Source organism: Ursus arctos, unplaced genomic scaffold (assembly GCF_023065955.2).
Source record: "Ursus arctos isolate Adak ecotype North America unplaced genomic scaffold, UrsArc2.0 scaffold_12, whole genome shotgun sequence".
NCBI classification, from domain to species: Eukaryota; Metazoa; Chordata; class Mammalia; order Carnivora; family Ursidae; genus Ursus; species Ursus arctos.
In genome coordinates, this window is record NW_026622786.1 from 14,521,220 (window position 1) to 14,540,502 (window position 19,283).

General features: G+C 35.2%; 1 protein-coding gene across 17 annotated transcripts in view; it reads right to left on the reverse strand.

Annotated features, from left to right (window-relative positions):
* The window catches only part of CEPT1 (choline/ethanolamine phosphotransferase 1), a 37,125-nt gene that overhangs the window by 16,250 nt on the left and 1,592 nt on the right, over positions 1 to 19,283 (reverse strand). For 5 of the 17 annotated variants that reach the window (XM_044378969.3, XM_044378968.3, XM_026484571.4 and 2 more), the window contains exons 2-6: positions 16,820 to 16,873; positions 13,517 to 13,926; positions 7,969 to 8,116; positions 6,063 to 6,204; positions 460 to 544 (exon numbers count right to left, since the gene is read on the reverse strand). In XM_044378969.3, the coding sequence (XP_044234904.3) occupies positions 460 to 544; positions 6,063 to 6,204; positions 7,969 to 8,116; positions 13,517 to 13,855 (714 nt within the window). In that variant the 5' untranslated portion in view covers positions 13,856 to 13,926; positions 16,820 to 16,873. The remainder of the gene's footprint in view (positions 1 to 459; positions 545 to 6,062; positions 6,205 to 7,968; positions 8,117 to 13,516; positions 13,927 to 16,819; positions 16,874 to 19,283) is intronic. The other 12 variants (XM_044378966.3, XM_044378965.3, XM_057310381.1 and 9 more) reach the window with 3 other exon arrangements.

Here is a 19,283-nt window from a genome sequence, read left to right on the forward strand (position 1 = left end):
TACATAGGTTAAAGAATATATTGTAAAGGAGTTAAGAGAATACACAAAATCTTTCCTATTACTATTACGTCCTCTCAACTAACTTATCTAAAGGAAACTCTGCTTGCTTTATTCTGTTTTCAAAATATAAATATCAAAAAAAAAATCTAGTTAATGGTGGAAAGGTATTTGTTTTAAAAATATTACATACAGCAAAAATCGTATTAGGTATAGTAGGTAAGTGAGAGATATCATTTTTTCTAGCATCAAATCACCAGAAATATTTTTTAAAAATTTTAATAGGGTGGATTTTTATTGCCCTATATATATTAAAATAATTTTCTATTAACCTGTTTGTCTGTGAAATACCACAAGACTTTTTATTTTTTATATTTTAATTACTCTGTGCATGACAAAGGTGCTGACTTTATTGAGTTCACGCCACTGTTCATTGGACAGCATGAATATTCTAGCAGTTACCGTGAAGTTCCAGAACCAAGGTCCCAGGGTTCCTGTGAGAAGCTGGCATATTATAATTATGATCTGGGACTCTGTAACATCGAATCTATGCATAAGGAAACAAACATTTCAAAATAACTTTACTCAGAGCTTTTGCCAAAGAGCCTTACAGGTAGCAAAAACAGATTTAGAAGGTAGCATTCCCCTTAAAATGACATCTAAAGATTCAATAATACGATTTATACAGTACTATTACTATCCTTATGCAAACATGTATATTTTTTACCCAAACCAAAATAGTAGAAAAGTTTAAAAATTTAAACTGTAACACACTGAATAAATGACTTGTAAATAGGGAGCTGGAAACACAAGAACTAAAAACACAGTCAACTCTTAGTTACCTAAGTAGTGAATACTACTTATCGAATAATCACATTATCTTTAACAGAGGTCCCATCAGTGCCAAAACCTACCCAGACTTCTCTGGAGAGGCAATGTTTTCAGGAGCCCCAGTGCCCAGTCATCTATGTGTTTGAGGAACCACTAATCTATCCCCCACCCCTTCACTGCCCCACATCTCATCATACTCCTACCTCTGCTATCTCAGTAGAATTAGGACATGTATGAGGAAAGGGCAAGGGGAGACTGTGACTCCTTTGGATAAGGTTAGAAACAAATCAAACTGGTCAATTCCTTGTCCTGTTTCCTAATAATCTCTAGTCCAGAATCTTATCCTTTTTCTTCTTTCTCTTCCCGTAATTCCATACCAGCATTGTAACTCTCTACTATATCGGATTAGTTTATTAGTGGTAAAAATAAGTGAAATGTCCAATTCAATCACTAATGAATTTGTGGAACACAGATGGTGACAGAAAAAGACCAGTGGTATAGAACAGGCTTTAAATCAAAACCATGTAATCAAAATTGAGCGGAGGAATACTAGAGATAGAAACAGGTCTACGACTTTACCTGATGATCCAAGAATCCAAACTGCAATCTAGGCTTTACATTAATATAAATAGCTGTTTTAAGATATGTTCTATAACAATTTAATAAAATTAAAATGAGCACAGTCCTAATGACTGAATCATTACCAACAACAAAAAATACATAGGGAAACTAGAAACTGAAAGGAAAATCTCTGATTATTTATTAGTTTATGTGATAAACCTAAACTTTTAAAGATACAAATATCCTATATAGGCATTCAGTAGGAAGTTTCCTAACTCTTAATCCACAAAAAGTAGATTACACATTAACAGACAGTTTGGATTATAACATTAACGGTTTTTAATTACTAGGATATCTTCAAATATTTATTCTTTAGAGATTTCTTGGGTAAGAACTGAACTGGATCTGTCAGACTACCAGTAGAACACATAGCCTATTGACTTTTCTCATTTAACTAGAAAAGAAAAAGTCAGAAGTTATCTACTTACATAGAAATAAATGTGGTAGCAGAGTTATTAGCTAACGTAAATGGAAACGTTAGAAGCATGAACTGAAAAATGTAGTAAAGATAAATACTCTGCCTGCTGTAATTATAAATAAGTACATTGGAAATAACGTCTGTGAAATTAATAGACTCACAGAAGGAACGTCAGACACCATCAAATCCAAAACTTTGATTTACGAATTAGGACATGAAAGTTACAGGCCTTGCCCAAGTTAATATACAGACAATAATTTGGAGATAACACTTGAGGCAAGATATACTCATCCAGTTCAATTCATTATAATTTTTTTTGTCTTGTGAAAAGAGTGTGTCCCCCCGCCCTCCATGATAATTTAAGTATGAATTCTACCTTTCACAGTGTGGAAGATTTTTTTAAGGCCAGTATTTTGCATAAACAGTTTTATTAGAGATTAGAGTTTCTAAGCATTTAATTTAAAAAAATGATTCCATATATACATGTAGAAATTGATTTTAAAATATCTAGATATATAGGGTTTAAGCCTTAAGAGAGGGAAACGTGATCTCTTCCATTTAATATAATCCATAAACATTTTAAAGAGTATTTTACAAATGTTTATAAATGAGCTTCAACTCATAATTATTATCTTTTTCCACTGACCTGTTCCTTCTGTGAAGTTCTAGCCTCTGAGCCCATGTCCCTCCCCAGTCTTTCAAATCCAGGCTAGTAAAAATCCTAACGGGCTAGGCTGGATCCAGAAGGGTCCCAATGAGCAGTACTCATCTCTGTCAGACCTCCACTAGCTCAGTCTAGAAGGACCGTCACGACAGGGGTCTGTCCAGATGTGAAAGGTACTAATATTCTCTGTATAAGGCAGCTTTCAGCTGTGATCAGAGCAAAGTGCTGAAAGATTTAGCTCATAATTTCAGGGATGATATATCTAAATCACACTGGCTTTCTCATCATACCTGCCTTTGAAAGGAAATTACTTAGTTATAGATGAATTAAATTATGGAGACTATTTTTGGTCAAGATACTATGAACAAACTTAAGAGCAACTAAAAACAGTGATATTAGGAGACTAAGGAAAACAAACACATCTCTTATTTGGTAAATATGTTATGTGGTTATTAAACACACAACAACCTAAATTGGTTATATATAAAAAAGAAATCCTTGTGATTTTTTTCACTTGAGTGTAAACATCAAAATTAAACAATTAAAATAAAAATATTTTAAAATAAAATTCCTAAGGTACCTAAAGTTGTTTTCACACTTCTTCAAAAAAGGAGTAAGAAAAAGCAAGGGATTTAAAAAACTTTCTTTAGTCAAATTCCATTTCAGAGTTTATCTTCTTATTTTCTAATTAAACAAAATAAAATTTGGACTTTCTCCTCCATACAAATTTTAATATTTAGCCTATTATACACCTGCCTATTCTCTCTGCTCTTAAATACAAGGAAGCACTAGAGTCTCAGGGGGAGAGTGTCCTCCCATCAGCCCCTCTGCCTGTTACCCTACACTCTGGTCCTGCATTTTCAACGATCTAGCTCCATATATCCATCTCTCTCTTTTTCCCCCTAATATCTTCAATCTCTTCTCTTGTCAATTTCTTCTGTATAAATACAAAACCCTCCTTCCTTTGAACCTATGTTCTTTCTTCTAACAAATGCTTTGCTCCTTCTCATCATCACAGCCACACATTTCGTAAGTCACCTGTACTAAACGTGTGCTCATTTATTCCCTTCACTTCTCCCTATAATCTGGCTTCTACCCTACTGCCACAGAGAAACGACTCTGGATGGCCTCCACACTGCCAAATTCAGTGTACAATTTTCTGTCCTCATTTCGAGTCTTGGCAGCGTTTAGCGTTGTTCTCTTTTGAAATCTCTGGCTTTTCATTCTGGTATGCCTCCTTCTCTGGCTGTTCAATAATTTTCATAGGCTTCTTTCTAGGCTTGCTTTCTAAGTTTTCTAAGCTATTTTCATTCTATTTGGATGTCTAAAATCCCTCACGTACACGTTCTAGGTAGAACTCGCCCTTTCAAATAGGTTCCTCTACTCTAGTGCCTTTCTCCACCTTCCATCCAATCACCCATGGAGGGGAACTGGGAGTTACTTCAGTCCCTGCTCGCTCATTTGTTCCCCATATGCAGATAGAGTCGAGGTCCTACAGTTTCTACCTCTTAAACCTCTCTCCGACCTATGACTTTCTCTCTGATTGCGCTGTCATTGCACTAGCTCAGGCATCAGCATTCCTCACATTAATGATGCTGATGACTCCTAAGGGTCTCTTTACCTCTGTCACAGCCCACTCTAATTCACCCTCCAAATATTGCCAGCCTGCTCTTTCCAAACTGTCCTTTTGTTATGTCCTGGCTTAGGTCCTACAGAGGCTCCCCACAGGTTCAGGACAAAGGCCTGAACCTTGGCAGGACACAGAAGTCCCTGATTCTCTGGATCTTCTCCAACCTTATCTCCTGCCATTCCCCTACAAGCACCTTATGATTTAACAGTATAGAGCTGGTCATAGTTCTCCAAGTACATTTTTCATCAAAGGAATACACCACAAGGGACACTCCAAGACTGGCAAATAGAAAGCGGTGCTATCAAATCGCTCCTAAAAACACTATTTACTCTTCCCCTATGTCCATGGTTCCTTCGCTCTCCTTCCTTCAGTTCCCATACCACATGGTTGGTGCTGCTTTACTTGAAAGGGAAAGATGATTAATTAGGGTTGATAATAAATAAGATTTCAAAATAAGGGCTTGAAAATTAACTATGAGATAATAACCACTGCAACAAATTATGTCAAATCCAGACATTATAAATTCTGCTATTTTTGAAAACAGTAACATCACTAAAAACTACAATTGAATTAGGGCAAACCAAGTGATCTTAGAAGTCTAATATATTTTGTGGTTTTATCAACGCAGAGAAATACTATGAAAATATTATTGAGATAAAGGCTATAAAAACAACACTGAGAAAAAACATCTGCACATATTATCAATTACTGCTTTTTTCTCAGAAATCCAAATATTTTATGAGCACTGATCATTTTATAAACTGCTGACGAACGCAGAGGCAAACAACTTTCAATTGGACATACATGTCCACTATTGTGTATTACTTTAAGACGGGCCTTAAATATGTTTTCTAAACGTCCAGGACATGTCTTTTAGTTAACATCCAAAATATTAATAATTACTGTTACTGTCGTAAGTTAAGAACATCTTAAGTTCTATTTAAATAAGTTTAACAAAAATCATTTGAACTAAACCTGTAAGGAATGGCTGAATTTCTGTGCATCCTAGGTCTTACAAGACCCAGAAAACTAAGTTTATGAGGGATCTAAAATTTAAGTATCCATTAATGATTCATCTTAAAGAGACTAGGTTAAGATGTTCTATCATTTGCAATCAGAGATTTTTATTTGGATATTTCATGAAGTATTCCGTCTTTTCTCAAGTTCTTTGTCTTTTAATCCTACACCATGAAAAAAATAAGAGTAACTTGAGCAGTGTAAACAGGATCTGTGATACTTAATTAGACACCAGTTGATGAATTCCATCCTTTACCTCATTCCAAGACTAGTTTACTCATTAATATTTACAGAAAAGTACTGATCACCAGGTAGGAACCATTCATTTTGGAGTCTGAAAGGAGTCTGTATTTCATTTTTTAAATTCTTGGGCATTTTGTTGGTGGTCGTAATCTACATGGTATGGCATGTCACCTGAATAATTAAGAGCTTAGATTTTTATAGATTCATAAACAATATCAAAAGCATAAAATCTAATTAAACTATGATATTTAGAGATGAAAGTTTGCTCTCATAAACTATCGTATTTTTCCTGAAAACGCATTTTCATGTGTCAAAATAAAACATGGAGTGAAGATGAATAACAATAGGAAAAAAACAGTGAATTTACCTGAGGGAAAAACAAGTGGGTATGAGTAAGGAGGGATACTGCTTTTTGTATTATTTGAAAAACAGTGGTTGGGAGGTTCTAAGAGTTCCTTTTAAGCAGTATGATAGAATGACAGAGATCATTAGGGAGCTATAATAATGAGTTTTAAATTTCTTTTATTTGTTAAACTAATTTAGTGCTTTGATCAATTCCTAATATTGAAATACCTAAAAGTAACATTCTCCATATCTGAAAGAGGAAACAAACAAAAAAATCACCATTAAGTGTTACTTACATTCCAAATCGCAATGTTCCAGAAACATATGTCTGCCAGTGTGCACAATAGAACATGAATGTCCCAGCAAAACAACAAAAAAACATCCAGTCAGGGTTTGTCCCCAGCTGCACTGCGATACAAGTTCCAAGAACCACGAAAACTGCAAGAGAAAGATCACAATAAAAACTGAATAATCTGAAAAATCAACATTAACTGAGCAGGGAATGATTTTAGATGAAGTAAAAAGAAGACATGCTATGAACATACAATCTTCTCTGTTATCCAGGGTACCAAAACACTAAGATACAACCTTTTACATTACCTTTTACCCCATAATTTCAATTCCTTCTTTCACTGTACCACATCGTGGAACCAAAGGTCTCAAAAGCAACTAAAATACTTGAGCATTTTTTGGGGTATTCTCCCAACTCAGTGATAGCGATACTAATGAACAGTTAAAAATTACAGACCAGAGTTAAGGAAAAAAAAACCCCAAAAAAACCACCCCCTGTGCCTCAGTTTCCTCATTTGTAACATGACGATAAAAAACAGATAAAATGTATCAGTATTGTAAAGAATTTCAAACAGTGCCTGAAACATATTAAACACTATGGGATTGTTGGGAAAAAAAAAAAAAAGAAAGAAAAACTAAAGGCGTACATAATTCACAAAAGGACTGACTTTTTTTTAGATTCATAGCTTTTTTTTTAGGTAGCAGATATAATTACAGGTGACTTATATAGAAAAATACTTCCTATAAAAGTTTGGAACTCAAACTACAGCACAAAAATGATTATCACTTAAAATAAAAAACAGGATACCTATCATTCCATAGTCACCTAATTATAAAATCCTTTCAAGACACCCAACAAGCCTTTATACTTGGTGGAAGTCTTGAGTGTTTCTTGAGTCCTATGAGTTATAAGTGCTTAGCTCTTTACTCTCCTCTATTAAGTTGGCTATTGTTAGGACACACTGAAACAATGATTTTCACATGAACCTACATCTGCAAATCTGAGTTCAGGAGGTAAAATTATCATGGGTTTTTGTTTCTTTTAAAAATATTTACCATGCTATACCAAATGACAAGAAACCAACAGAAAAACTAATTAAAAATCTGTGTGTGTGCAAGGGGGTGGGCATATTCCTATCAGGAAGGCTAGACAGAAACCGTCATTTAGTTTCTAAATCTTTTTTCCTTTAAAAATGTACTATTCTTTTTAAAACAGAACAAATAAAGATATATCACCTATAATCTAATATATAGTAACTCATCTACTGCTAGCACATTAGTATATTTCTAGGTTTTTTTTCCTAAAGGTTTTATTTATTTATTTGAGAATGAGAGAGAGATAGTGACAGAGACAGTGAGAGAGAGCACAAATAAACAGAAAGGAGAGGGAGAAGCAGGCACCCCACCGAGCAGGGAGCCCGAGGTGGGGCTGGATCCCAGGACCCTGGGATCATGACCTGAGCTGAAGACAGACGCTTAAGCGACTAAGCCACCCAGATGCCCCTTTTCTAGTCTTTTTATCCAAGCCCATTACCAGTTATACTCCAAGTCTACAACATAATTTTAAATGTCTACAGAATATCCATTTAAATATAAAGACCATGAATTTCCTAGCCTCCCACTATTGTACTTGTCTATAATTTATGAGATTTTTATGATGACAATTATGCCCAAAGATTTTAAAAACAACAGGTGGCAAAAGAATAATATTTAGGTTTAAAAACTTTAGAAATTAACTCAATTTCTAAATTTCCCCACACAGCCAATATAGTCTTTTGAAAACATTAAAACTTGATATCAATCACTTATTCTGATAACTATCATAACACCATAAACCTCTTATTTATTCCAACATTTTTTTCACATTAATTTTATCACTACTAACTATCAACATTAAAAAATCAACAATACCTGTTGATAATGAATCACAACCATGATCAAAAAGTTCTCCCAAAGGAGAACTGCTGTTAGTTCTTCTTGCCTGTTTCCCATCTATGGCGTCCAAAGACTGGTAAATGAAAAGGCCACATGCACAAGCAATGTATGCCCACAGAGGAGCCTGTGAAACAAATAAGAAACACAAGAGTTATAAAGACATTCATCACTATGTTTCACTGATAGATTTTTACTTGCCGATTTTTATCTTTATTCTCCAGAGAAGTACTATTGGTTGGAAGCTATGGGAGAGAATCCAAAGGCTATGTAATGAAAAACTTTTCGAGACAACCGAAACTGTAAAAGAATCAAATTCTTTGCTTTGTAGGGGTGCTCAAGCAGATGCTGGATAACTACTTCCTAAAGTTATGCAAGAGATCAGACTAGGTAACTTCCATAACATTCCTCCTAACGTTTAGACTCTAAGAGATAATTAAATAATAACCTAGTATCGTTCTTCCCAAATTGTATCTTTCAAGATGTTTACAGGTCTTCCGTGAAGAAAATGAATTCCATGCTAAACTCACGTGGGAAACACTGGAGTAAACAATGTTAAACAAACTTCTCTACTGCAGGACTTCTTCCAGCTCTTAATGTTGCTAATGCACACTGTGAATGTTCAAGACGGAGGACACAATATCCTGCTATTTTCCAAATTTATTTGAGCACGTAACCTATCTTTCAACACACCTCTTCAAAGTTCCATGGACTGACAGTAGGGAAATGATCTAGTACACGGGGTGCTTAGAACATTATTTTTCAAATATTTGTGGGCACATTTTCAAAGAATAATTTCTCTTTTCCCAGACAGAAATTGAACAACTAATACTGGATTTAAATGTTGTGTTACAAAAGGAGAGCTTCTATTTGACGTGTTCTCTTTAAGAATGCAGAAGAGTGTTTTGTATCACTTCTATTTTCCCATGCCCAAGCCATGAAAAAATTTCTATAATCACGAGGTATTTTCTCGGATACTGGTTATCAAGTTAAGCTGAATGTTAAATGCTCACAGCAGTAAATTAAAACTACTCAGAGCTGCAAATAATATTTATATGCTGCACTGCAAAGAGGTTCCTCTCAAAATTCTATTTAGTTCCCAGTATTAAAGGTAAGAATTTCCTCAGAGGCTCGTATTTTAGAACACTGAAGCTGTCAAAAGGACCATAGCATAAACCAGAGTTACAAACCCTGAAAGCAATCACTGTGATTGTGTAATCATAATTTATATGCAAGCTCACTGGACTGATTAATCTTGAGTGACTAAGAACCCCACCTTCCAGACTTTGAGTCTACTGCTCTTGCTCCTAAAGGCATCTAGTAACTCTCTAGAGCTGCCCTGTCCTACACAGTAGCCAGTACCCATTTTAGTTTAGATTATTAGATTTATTTTAGTGTAGATTTTAGTTTCAGTTTAGATTATTAGATGTATTTAGATGAGCTATGTTAGTGTAGATTCATTAAAATTATGTAAAACTAAAAACTCAGTTCCTCAGCTAAACTAGGCACATTTCAGGCGCTCAGCCAGCTGTGGCTATGGCTACCATACTGGACCACACAGACAGAGAACATAACCATTGTCGCATTAATTCCTACTGGAGAGTACTGCTTTAAAGGACTAGAAAGCTAGGGACTTCTTGGGGTCTAAACGGAGGATTTTAATGGGGGCAAAGTGTTAGCCCGAAACAGAGACAACTTCAACTATTAGTATACACACCATCTTAGAAAATGGCAAAATACTAATTACATATATACATAAGAGAAAGCAAAGTCTTGTGGTCTTCGGATCGTTCTTTCTTCCTATGAATCTGTAGAATACTAAACTAATATTTATATATTTCTTCCTTGTTCCCATTTTTTCACAACTTGGAAGTGTTTTAGGAAGAAGCTTTCTTGGGGTGCCTGGGTCTGCCTTCGGCTCAGGTCATGATCCCAGGGTTCTGGGATGGAGCCCTGCATTGGGCTCTCTGCTTAGCAGGGAGCCTGCTTCTCCCTCTCCCTCTGCCTACTGCTCTGCCTACTTGTACTATCAAATAAGTAAAATCTTAAAAAAAAGGGGGGGTGGAGAAAACTTTCTCATTCAGGAATAAGCCCGGTCTCAGCTGGGTTAAGATACACTGAATCAATAAAGGAACACATTTATCACTCAGGAAACCATCACACCGTGATAGGTGGGTGGAGAAGAATCAGCATAGGAAAATAATCTTATCACAATCAGACAATGAACTGACTTGCAAAATCTTGCAGAGATGTTCTTATATGAGTCAACTCTGGTGAAAAAATTCTAAGAAACTTGGTTTTACGGAGCTTTTGAAACAGAACTGTGGGGTTTACATACATACAAATGTGTACATATGCTGATGCAATAGTGTTTATTTTTTTCTTTTTCTGGGAGGATATATCAAAAACTTGTTGACGATAACAGGAATTAGAGGTAAGAGTGGGAAGGAAAGTCAGGTAAAAAAGATTTTACTTTTGTTTTATACCTTTCTGTCTGAATTTTTCCAACTATGTAATGTTTCCCCTTTCTTTTTCAATGTCAGTAGGAGTTAACTGGGCAATAAGATTATGGGCAACGTGCCACTTCAACTTTCTTTCCAATTTTCTATATTAAAACAAAATCTAAGAAATTTTTTAGCAAGTTGGATCAAAAACATTAAATTTAGCAATATAAAACAAAAACAAATGAACGTTGAAACAAATAACTCTTACGGTCATATTCCAAAAAGTTGTATTTAAACCTGATGGGAGCTCTTATTGGTAACAGCACATAGCTCAATTCTGGCTTTCCTGTGTATAAAATAGCTAACACCAATTTTTTAAATCTATTTTGTGCAGCAAAGGTAACTCAAGCATATGTAACATATATCAAGCTGCAAGATAAATTCCAAATTAACTTTTTTGAAACTAAAACCAAAGCTACTAGCTGATGAGATTTAAATACTTAGTCTCAGAAAGAGATGATGAGGATATTTTGGTACCCATATAAAAAGGGCTAACTCTTCATTTCTACCTTAGAAATGTGAAAAATAAGGGTTGATTTTCCTTTCTTACCTACTGGGAAGTTATTTCCTAACAAAAATGGCAAACTCCACTGAAACCATGACAATAGTGACATTCTTTTCTACTAGAAAGATTAGTATCTGAAACTCTAATGTATTAAAAAAAAAATCAGTAACATAAAAAATACATGGAAAGCTCACAATACCTAGAGACATGAAATTTAATGTTCACCCACCAGGACAAGGCCCAAAGGAATTAGAGCTAAAATGAATGAGAATGTCCCTGAGTAAGAAATTTATGGAACTCTCTGACTCCAAAACAGTGATTAAAAAAAATAAATTCAGTAAGAACTTACATAATTTGTGATTCCATATAAATGTGTTAGAGGAAATCAGGAATAATAGGAAGGTTGTGGGGAAGAACATGTTACATACTTAATGTTTTTGACCAATGAAATAATAACCACTTATTGAGCATTATATGTTAGGCACTCTAAATGTATAATTTTATTTCTCTTAATACTACAAAATAAAATTTCAAAGGATAAACTGTGACTTAGAGAATTTACATACTTACTGAAGATCACAGAGATAACAAGAACATACCATGCAAGACAGCCATGACCTATTTTAATGCACTGTGATCTAAAGCCTAACAAGGATTTCTACTGTGCAGCTGTAAACGCATCCAGGCATAGCCTTTGTGGGACACTACCTTCCCTAGCAGAACACCAAACAGTGGCTCAGTCATGTTCTACCTTGATTCCTTCTAGCAGCAATTCTGAAGCAGCAATTCTGAAAAGTTCTCTGTGATTAAATAGTTCCCATTCTGGAAGCTTCCTCAAAGATTTAAACTAATTCGAGGATTACTCCAATAATTCCAAATCACTTAAGCACAGAGGCTAAAGAAAAGTATTATAGGGAACATGGTACCTGGTACACGCCAGGGTATTCAATAAATGACTGTTAGTGGTTGAGCTACCTTTGAACTTGCCCTCAGCCCCTGATCCCCATCATGGAACCAGGTTAGGATTGTTGGAGGGCTTCCTTTGCAATCAACACACCTCCCTTGTTTTGCTGTATCTCTAAGGATATGTGAGACCTAAACCAAGTTCCTCTGCAAGTGGCTATCAGGTCCTCAAATAAGCCACAGGTAAAATAATTCAAAGGACATGCGATAAAGAATCCTAGGACACTTTTCAACAATCATACTGGTTTTTGTTTTTTAAGTTTCCTGATTGATATAAAGGAAGACAGTAAAGAAAATGATAAAAATCAGAAAGATACTCATATAATCTGTATGGACTGGATTTGTATAGTAAAAGAGGAATTAAAATTAAATTATTCAAGGGTGAGGAAGAAATAAACATCTGGAAGGAGACAAAAAAAAAAAAAACAAGCAAATGTATTTTATAGGTAACTGTGATGTTCAACAGCCATTTACTTTAAGTGTATATGTGGAAACAAATGAATTAATGATAACCAAAAGGGAGGGATAGAAGCTTGGATGGTGATAACTTTATCACAAAGAACAAATCCTCTGAAAACACTACTTAAATGATTACCTCAAGCTTATAACAAGATAAGGAGTATTGTGACCATGATGGTTTCATATGGTTCAGGGTCCGGTCTGACACCTTTAGTTGAGGATCACCTTCTATCTGCTGGGTGACCTGGGACCGATTGCTTGGATTAATATAGGCACAATAAGTGTTTCTGATTCTCTTCCATTTATCTCACTACTTTAGTTCCCTTTTTATCATGGAAATTTTATGACCAAAGAGATAAACTTCAATTTACTTATTTTGATGACGAGCTCTAGTTTCAGTTTTGGTTTTAAGTAATGGGTACAGAGGGTAAAAGAGCAGCAGTAGAGACTTGTACTTAAGGCGGCCCGGGAAGAAAGTCTTTGTCAGCAGTAACTGCTCCCCTTCTTAACAGCAGCCACTGCAGAATACAGAACAGGAAATGCATTGTATTGACTTTTTCTTACATGTCTTTTGCTTTGTTAGTATAAGAGAGATATACCTGAGGTCTATCAGTCACATATATTTACAGGAAGAGAAAAGGGATATTCAAACAATTCCCACAGGAATGGAGAGGAAACCACTTTTGATAAAACTGATTTACAGTTGTGCCATCTGACTACCAAAGACTTTTTCTCTCTGATCATTTTAAACTTTGCTAAGATTTCATTCAGCTATTAAAAATTCAGTCATTTTTAAAAACTTTTTTTATATTGAGATTTACTGATTTTAAAAGGAATATCTTACATGTTAATCCCTGATAGCATTAATTTACCTACTAGAATCAGACTCTACCTTTTGCTTCTGGTTTTCATAAACAGAGGGTATAAAGTAGATGGTAGTTATAAGCTTTATTAATGGTATGTGTGATAAGATATTTTAAAACTGTTGATAAACTGCTGTCAAATCACCTTATCTTTAGCTAAGATGACCTAAAAATCCCAATTAGAGTTTTGGGTATATAACAAATGCTCAAATCTCATAAGAAATTCATCTTACCTGCTCTGTAGCTGTGGGACAATAGAAGACTAATAAAACAGTTGTACAGATGTTTATTGACAATCCAATGATGGTGATGAGATTTGGGGCAATCCAGGAGGGAACTCTTCCAACTAGCCATTCCCAATACCCCTGCATTAAGGGCTCAAGCAGGGACCGTCCGGCACTCTGATATCTGTGTTCTTCTAGTCGCTTTAGTTGGTGCCTTGACAATGGTGGTGTAGGTAACTGAAACAATTTATTTAATACACACCCTGGAGTACTCATATGCCCGAAGCCCACAGGGGACTCCGGGTGAGAATCTCCACATCGTTTCCTTGTTGACCGATGCCCACTCATGGATCTTGGCTGTCTTTTATTTCAAGATAATAATTTATCTTGTTTCACGGCTTTTTGTGTCTGGTCTTTACCTGAAAAAAGAGAAAAAGACACATCCATCAGCCACTATTTTTATCGATGTCAGTAAATTTTAAAAACAAACTGGTAACAGTAATGCATACCAAACAGATCAGAACACCAGGGATCTGTTTTTAGTTCTTCTTCTTATTGATGGCATGAGCCAAAAGAAGTCATATAACTTCACCCTCAGGTGAAAAATATTAAGGGATTTTAATAGTAATATGCTTCTTGATACCTTATAGCTTGCCTGATTTCAAAGCTCTTGCCTTTTTTCCCCCATCTCACACTGATTTCAGTAATACAATGGAACAAATCTTAGAAATAACCTAATCATTTCACATACATGGACACTGAGGTCCAAAGGCATACCCAAAGATAGCTAGCAAATTAATATTAATTAATATCAGAGGAATGACTTGAATAAAGTGGGTCCTAAATCAGATTTTAATTTAATGTTAATAGCCAACATTGGGCACTTACTACACACTAACACTTCAAGCATGTTTCACATTTTAACTCATTTAATCCTCACAACAACTCTAGAAGGCAAGGATTATTAATTATCTCCATTTTTTACAGAAAATGAAACTAAGGCACGGGGCTAACTTGTCCAAGCTCATACAGCTGGTAAGTGAGGTTCACACAAACATAGGGTTTCTGCCTAAGCTAAATTGAAAGATAAAACTTATTAGTGGAAAGGGATACTGATGACATTTCAGGCAGGGGTGAAGAGAAAAAAAAACACGTAACCATAAGAAGACAGAATATACGTATTAGCTGAGTGACCTGATGAACTGAAGTAGTAAGAAAAAACTGTAAGTATATTAAGTGATGAATATTCATAAAGGACCTTGAGTTTAATCCCTGAAGTACTTGCACTTGACTTAGAAAAGATTAAAGATAACATAATCATTATAAATTACTAAGCAACATAAGAAAATAATGACAAGAATATTTTCAAGATTAAAGGGTAGTTATATATATTCATCAGACTGCAGAAAGTAGTGAAAACACTCAAAAATTAGTATGGTGACTTCAAACGTTTGAAGTAGTGAGCGCCTAGAGGAGAGTGGTAAAAATGGAAATGTGAAAGACAAATCTGTAAGTAATTTCTGTTTAGAAGGAAGAATCAAGGGAAAGCACTTAGGAATTAGATATAAAAGGTGAAGGAGCAGAAGAAAACACAAATCAAAAGAGACTAAAAAAGGGAAGTTAGGAAAGAAAACCAGTTATTTTGGCTTGGAGGGTAATGGAAGGGGATCTGGGGATAGAGGTTAGAAAGTCATAAAAGTAACTTTAAAGCAGATATGTTTTAGACAAATCAAATACCTGGAGATAAGCAAGAGATGAAAATTTCAAGTTATCAACTCTGGATGATAAAGTCTAATTTTTTGTTTGTTTTTTTAAGTAGAAAAGTTCTCAAAGAGATTAAGTATGAAGAAAAAAGGAGAATAATAAAGAACTTGAAGGAAACTCAGGGTTACAGAGCAGAAGAAAGGGAAGCCATAAAAGGATTAAGCAGGGGGAGGAATAATCTCAATAAAACTAAAAGGGTAGTGGCATCAAACCAAGAGAGGCGTACTTCTATCTTCTGGTAGAAAGTTATCCAGAATGCATATGATTCCCAGGAATGTTTCACTAGGAGAATACAGAATGTGATCCAGGAAATAGGACATTTCAACAATGGACCCCATATCAAACATGTCCAAGACTACTTCTCTCTATTCCCATACATATCAAGTTCCAAAGTTTCAATGTCTCAAAGGATCTAGAGTGACAACCAAAATCTCAATCATGTGTCTCAATAGTTGGTTCAGAAAATAGTTTTGTAATTATCAACTGCCTTAAATAAATTTTCAAAAATCTTAAAAGAATCATCAGCGCCACAATTTACCTAAAGTGCTCTGAGATAAAAATACTGAAATAATTTTCAAACCAAGGCAAATCAAAGCTAGTATCTTTTTATTTCAAAGAATTCTTCCACACACCCAACTGTATCACAAAACAATTCATGTCAACTGGTTGTAAGATCATTTTAGAGGAAGTGACAAACTGATAACCACCAAAAACTTAATTTTATAGTAGTCAAATTTTCTATAGTTAAATTAAATGAAGGTCCTCACAATTCATGAGCTATAATAAATCAGCTTTTACAGAATTCAGCTTAAAATGGGAATAAAAAGTTTATTCATCTCAATTTATATTTTATTATTGTAGTATTCCATTTTCCTACTGTAAAAAAAAAAGTGACATATTGAGGGTGCTGGCCTGCTTTTGGCACTAAACAACTACAAGCAACTGATCCTAATGGTTTTAAGTTTGAGCATTTGGCAGGATTATACGATAAACTGATACCTTCCTTCTGAGTGTTTTCCCCCTCTGACCTAGATTTTTTTTTTTACCTTATGTGTCTCTTTTAGAAAAGTCTATATTTTGACAAGCCTTTCTAGATTTAGCCATTACATAATTCATACATGAAAAAAAGCCAATGAGTTTTTAAATATTTCAGTTTGGCAACATTGTCTCTGTGAAGCTATTAGCAACAAGATTGCAAATATAAATTCAGATATATGTAGCCCAATATACAGATTATCTACTATGCTTTCAATACGTGCCTATAGACATAGACACAGAGGTTGTTGTCACTGCCACAGGTCCATCTCCACTCTTCCTTCATCTGATCACATGTGAGACCCAGAGACTATTGCAATTCAAACCATCTCAGGAAAAAAACAGGAGCTTTTGAACTTCAGCAAATGAAAAGCAAGCATATCTCAAGGGAGAGCAACAGGGTAGGTGACTATTATAGGAAGATCGAACTTTATGGAGAAAAAGGGAAATAGGATGTGGGATGGGAATATGGAATGGAGAAGCAAATAGTACAAAAACTATTAGATTTTTTACCTAGTCAGGCCTGTGACCAAAAGGGTGAAGAGAAAATGTCCTTTTCTTGCCACACTGCAAGGAATTAAAAAAATTAACGTAAGGAGTTAAAATTTATTGCTGGCTAGCCTAGAAACCACCAGTCATAAGTTTTTATGAGAAAATGAATTCCAAGTTCCAAATGCATTCAGCCAATATCAAGCGCAGTAAGCAAAATAGACATTGTCCTGGTTCCCATGTCCAAATGGAAACTAACTAAAAACAGGTAAACAAGCAAGCAGCATTACACGTTGTGATGGGTGCTCTGAGGAAAACAAAGTGTGGAGCCAAAAAATAGTCAGCGGTGCACGTTTTAGATAAGGTGGTTGAAATCTATGAAGACGTCGCATTTATATCAAATTCAGAGGAAGAAAAGGAGCTAGCCATTCCAAAAGCAGAAGAAACAACAGTCCAAGTAAAGGCAATAGGCCCTGAGGAAAGAAAGAGCTTGTCTTGAGATCACTTTGAGATCACTATGGCTGGACAGCAATAAATCAGATGGAAGAGGGACATAGAATAAAGTTTGAAAAGCCAGACAATGCAGAGGTTTATAGACCATGGTAAAAAATTGAGATTCTATTCTGATGTTTTGAAAAGTCATCAATGAGCTTATAAAAAATTTCATAATTTGTAGCACAACCTATTTATTAACTGAGGATATGTTTCCATAAATCATAGATAAAAGTGAGTGTTTTAAGCTGAAAAACTCCCCATCACCTGGAATTCATTTTGGTATAATACTGATCACAGGCCTACAGCTATTGTAAACTTTCCACCTGTAATCAGCAAATTCCCCTTCTCAGTTATAACCTGGCTCTAGTGCAATACTCATTTCATAGCACTTAATCACATTTTGAACTTTTCTGTTTGTTGTATTGTTTTTAGTCTTTTCCCCACACTGGCCTACAAGCTCCATGAATGCAGAGACCATGCCTGTCTTAACATTCTTTTCCCAGACTCTCATACCATACCTAACATTAAGTAGGTAATCAGGACTGATTTGTGAAGCAAGGAACAAAAATCGTTCATCTAGTATTTAATGAGCCCCTAGTTGTTCTAGACCCTGAAGAAACAGACAGACTGAAGTATGCCATCCATGATCCCAAGAAACTCAAGGGGGGTGGGGAGGAGAGTCTTATGAACAGCTAAGTTATAATGTGCTGTGAACAAACTGTTGTGGGAGTCCAGAGGAGGGGGGCACATATGGTCTAACAAAAAATTTTCTTCATGCAGGCATGAATATTTATGTGAAAAGCCCAACAAAGGTACAAAAATATAATCAGAGATATTTAATGAATACCTTTACTAAAATTACACACAAATTGTGAAGCTATATCTATAACATAGAACATCTGTGCTTATAGCAGCTGAGTAAAATGGCATGCTGCCTACGTTATTCCTGTGTTCAGCTTTGGGGAACATCTGACAAGTATCCCACTAAAAAAGGCATCTCCAACTGCTCAGCAGAGCATAAGGTAAACTTACACAGTATCCAACCTGTAGTGTGAAATTCCAGAATTCCCATCCCCCACGTCTAAGGGTGCCAAGTTTTGAGTTGCACTGATTCAGCAATATGTTTACAGTCCTTTCAGAGGAATTAGTGACTACACAGCTCTTTCCAACCTTTATGGCACGGCTAAAGAAAAATACTAATGGCCAACACTGGAAGGCAGAGCAAATTATAAAAAGTAAAAAAAAAAAAAAAAAAAAAGGAAAACTAATAGGATCACAGGATTACATTTGGCATTATTTAACAAGTGATACATAGAACAAGTTAGCAAAAACAAAAGCCTTTTCAGCAGACTTGGAAGCAAAAACAGTACTGTGTAATACAATTTAGATCTACTGTTTTGCTGAAGTGAAATCTTGCACTCCTTTTAAAAAAAGGAAACAACTTCCTCCAGAAAAAAGAAGAAAAAAAGCAAAAGCCTGGCATTTTATAGATTATTTTCGTATTCCCTTAAAAAAGCACAGCGTGACCCTCAAAAGAACATCACCAGCACTTTTAGCCAGCTTTAAAGAACAACTCTACTGCTGCGGAGAAAACAGACAATGCAATAAAATGTAATTCGGCTTATAGCAAAGTTTAGAGTTATAGATATCAAACACTTAAGTGTTTATAATGTAAATTTGAAGAGAGATTGGGTGTGGGAAAGGAGGGAGAATAAATTTATGAAACCATAGTTGTAAATATTGAGAACAATCTATTAACTGGACAAGAAATAAAGATGCCTCTGGTGGAACAGGTAAATACAGAGGCAGATTTATCGAACTTATTTCTCAAATGGAAGCATTGTACAGACAAGTTGTACAAGGGGCTCTGACTAGTTTTTCTCAGCACAGAACAGATATGCAGCAAAATAAATGCTTTTAGAACTTCAATCACTGGAACTTTATGTGAACGCCAATGTTCTATAGTAATGCTAAGTATCCTTAGGACAGTCTA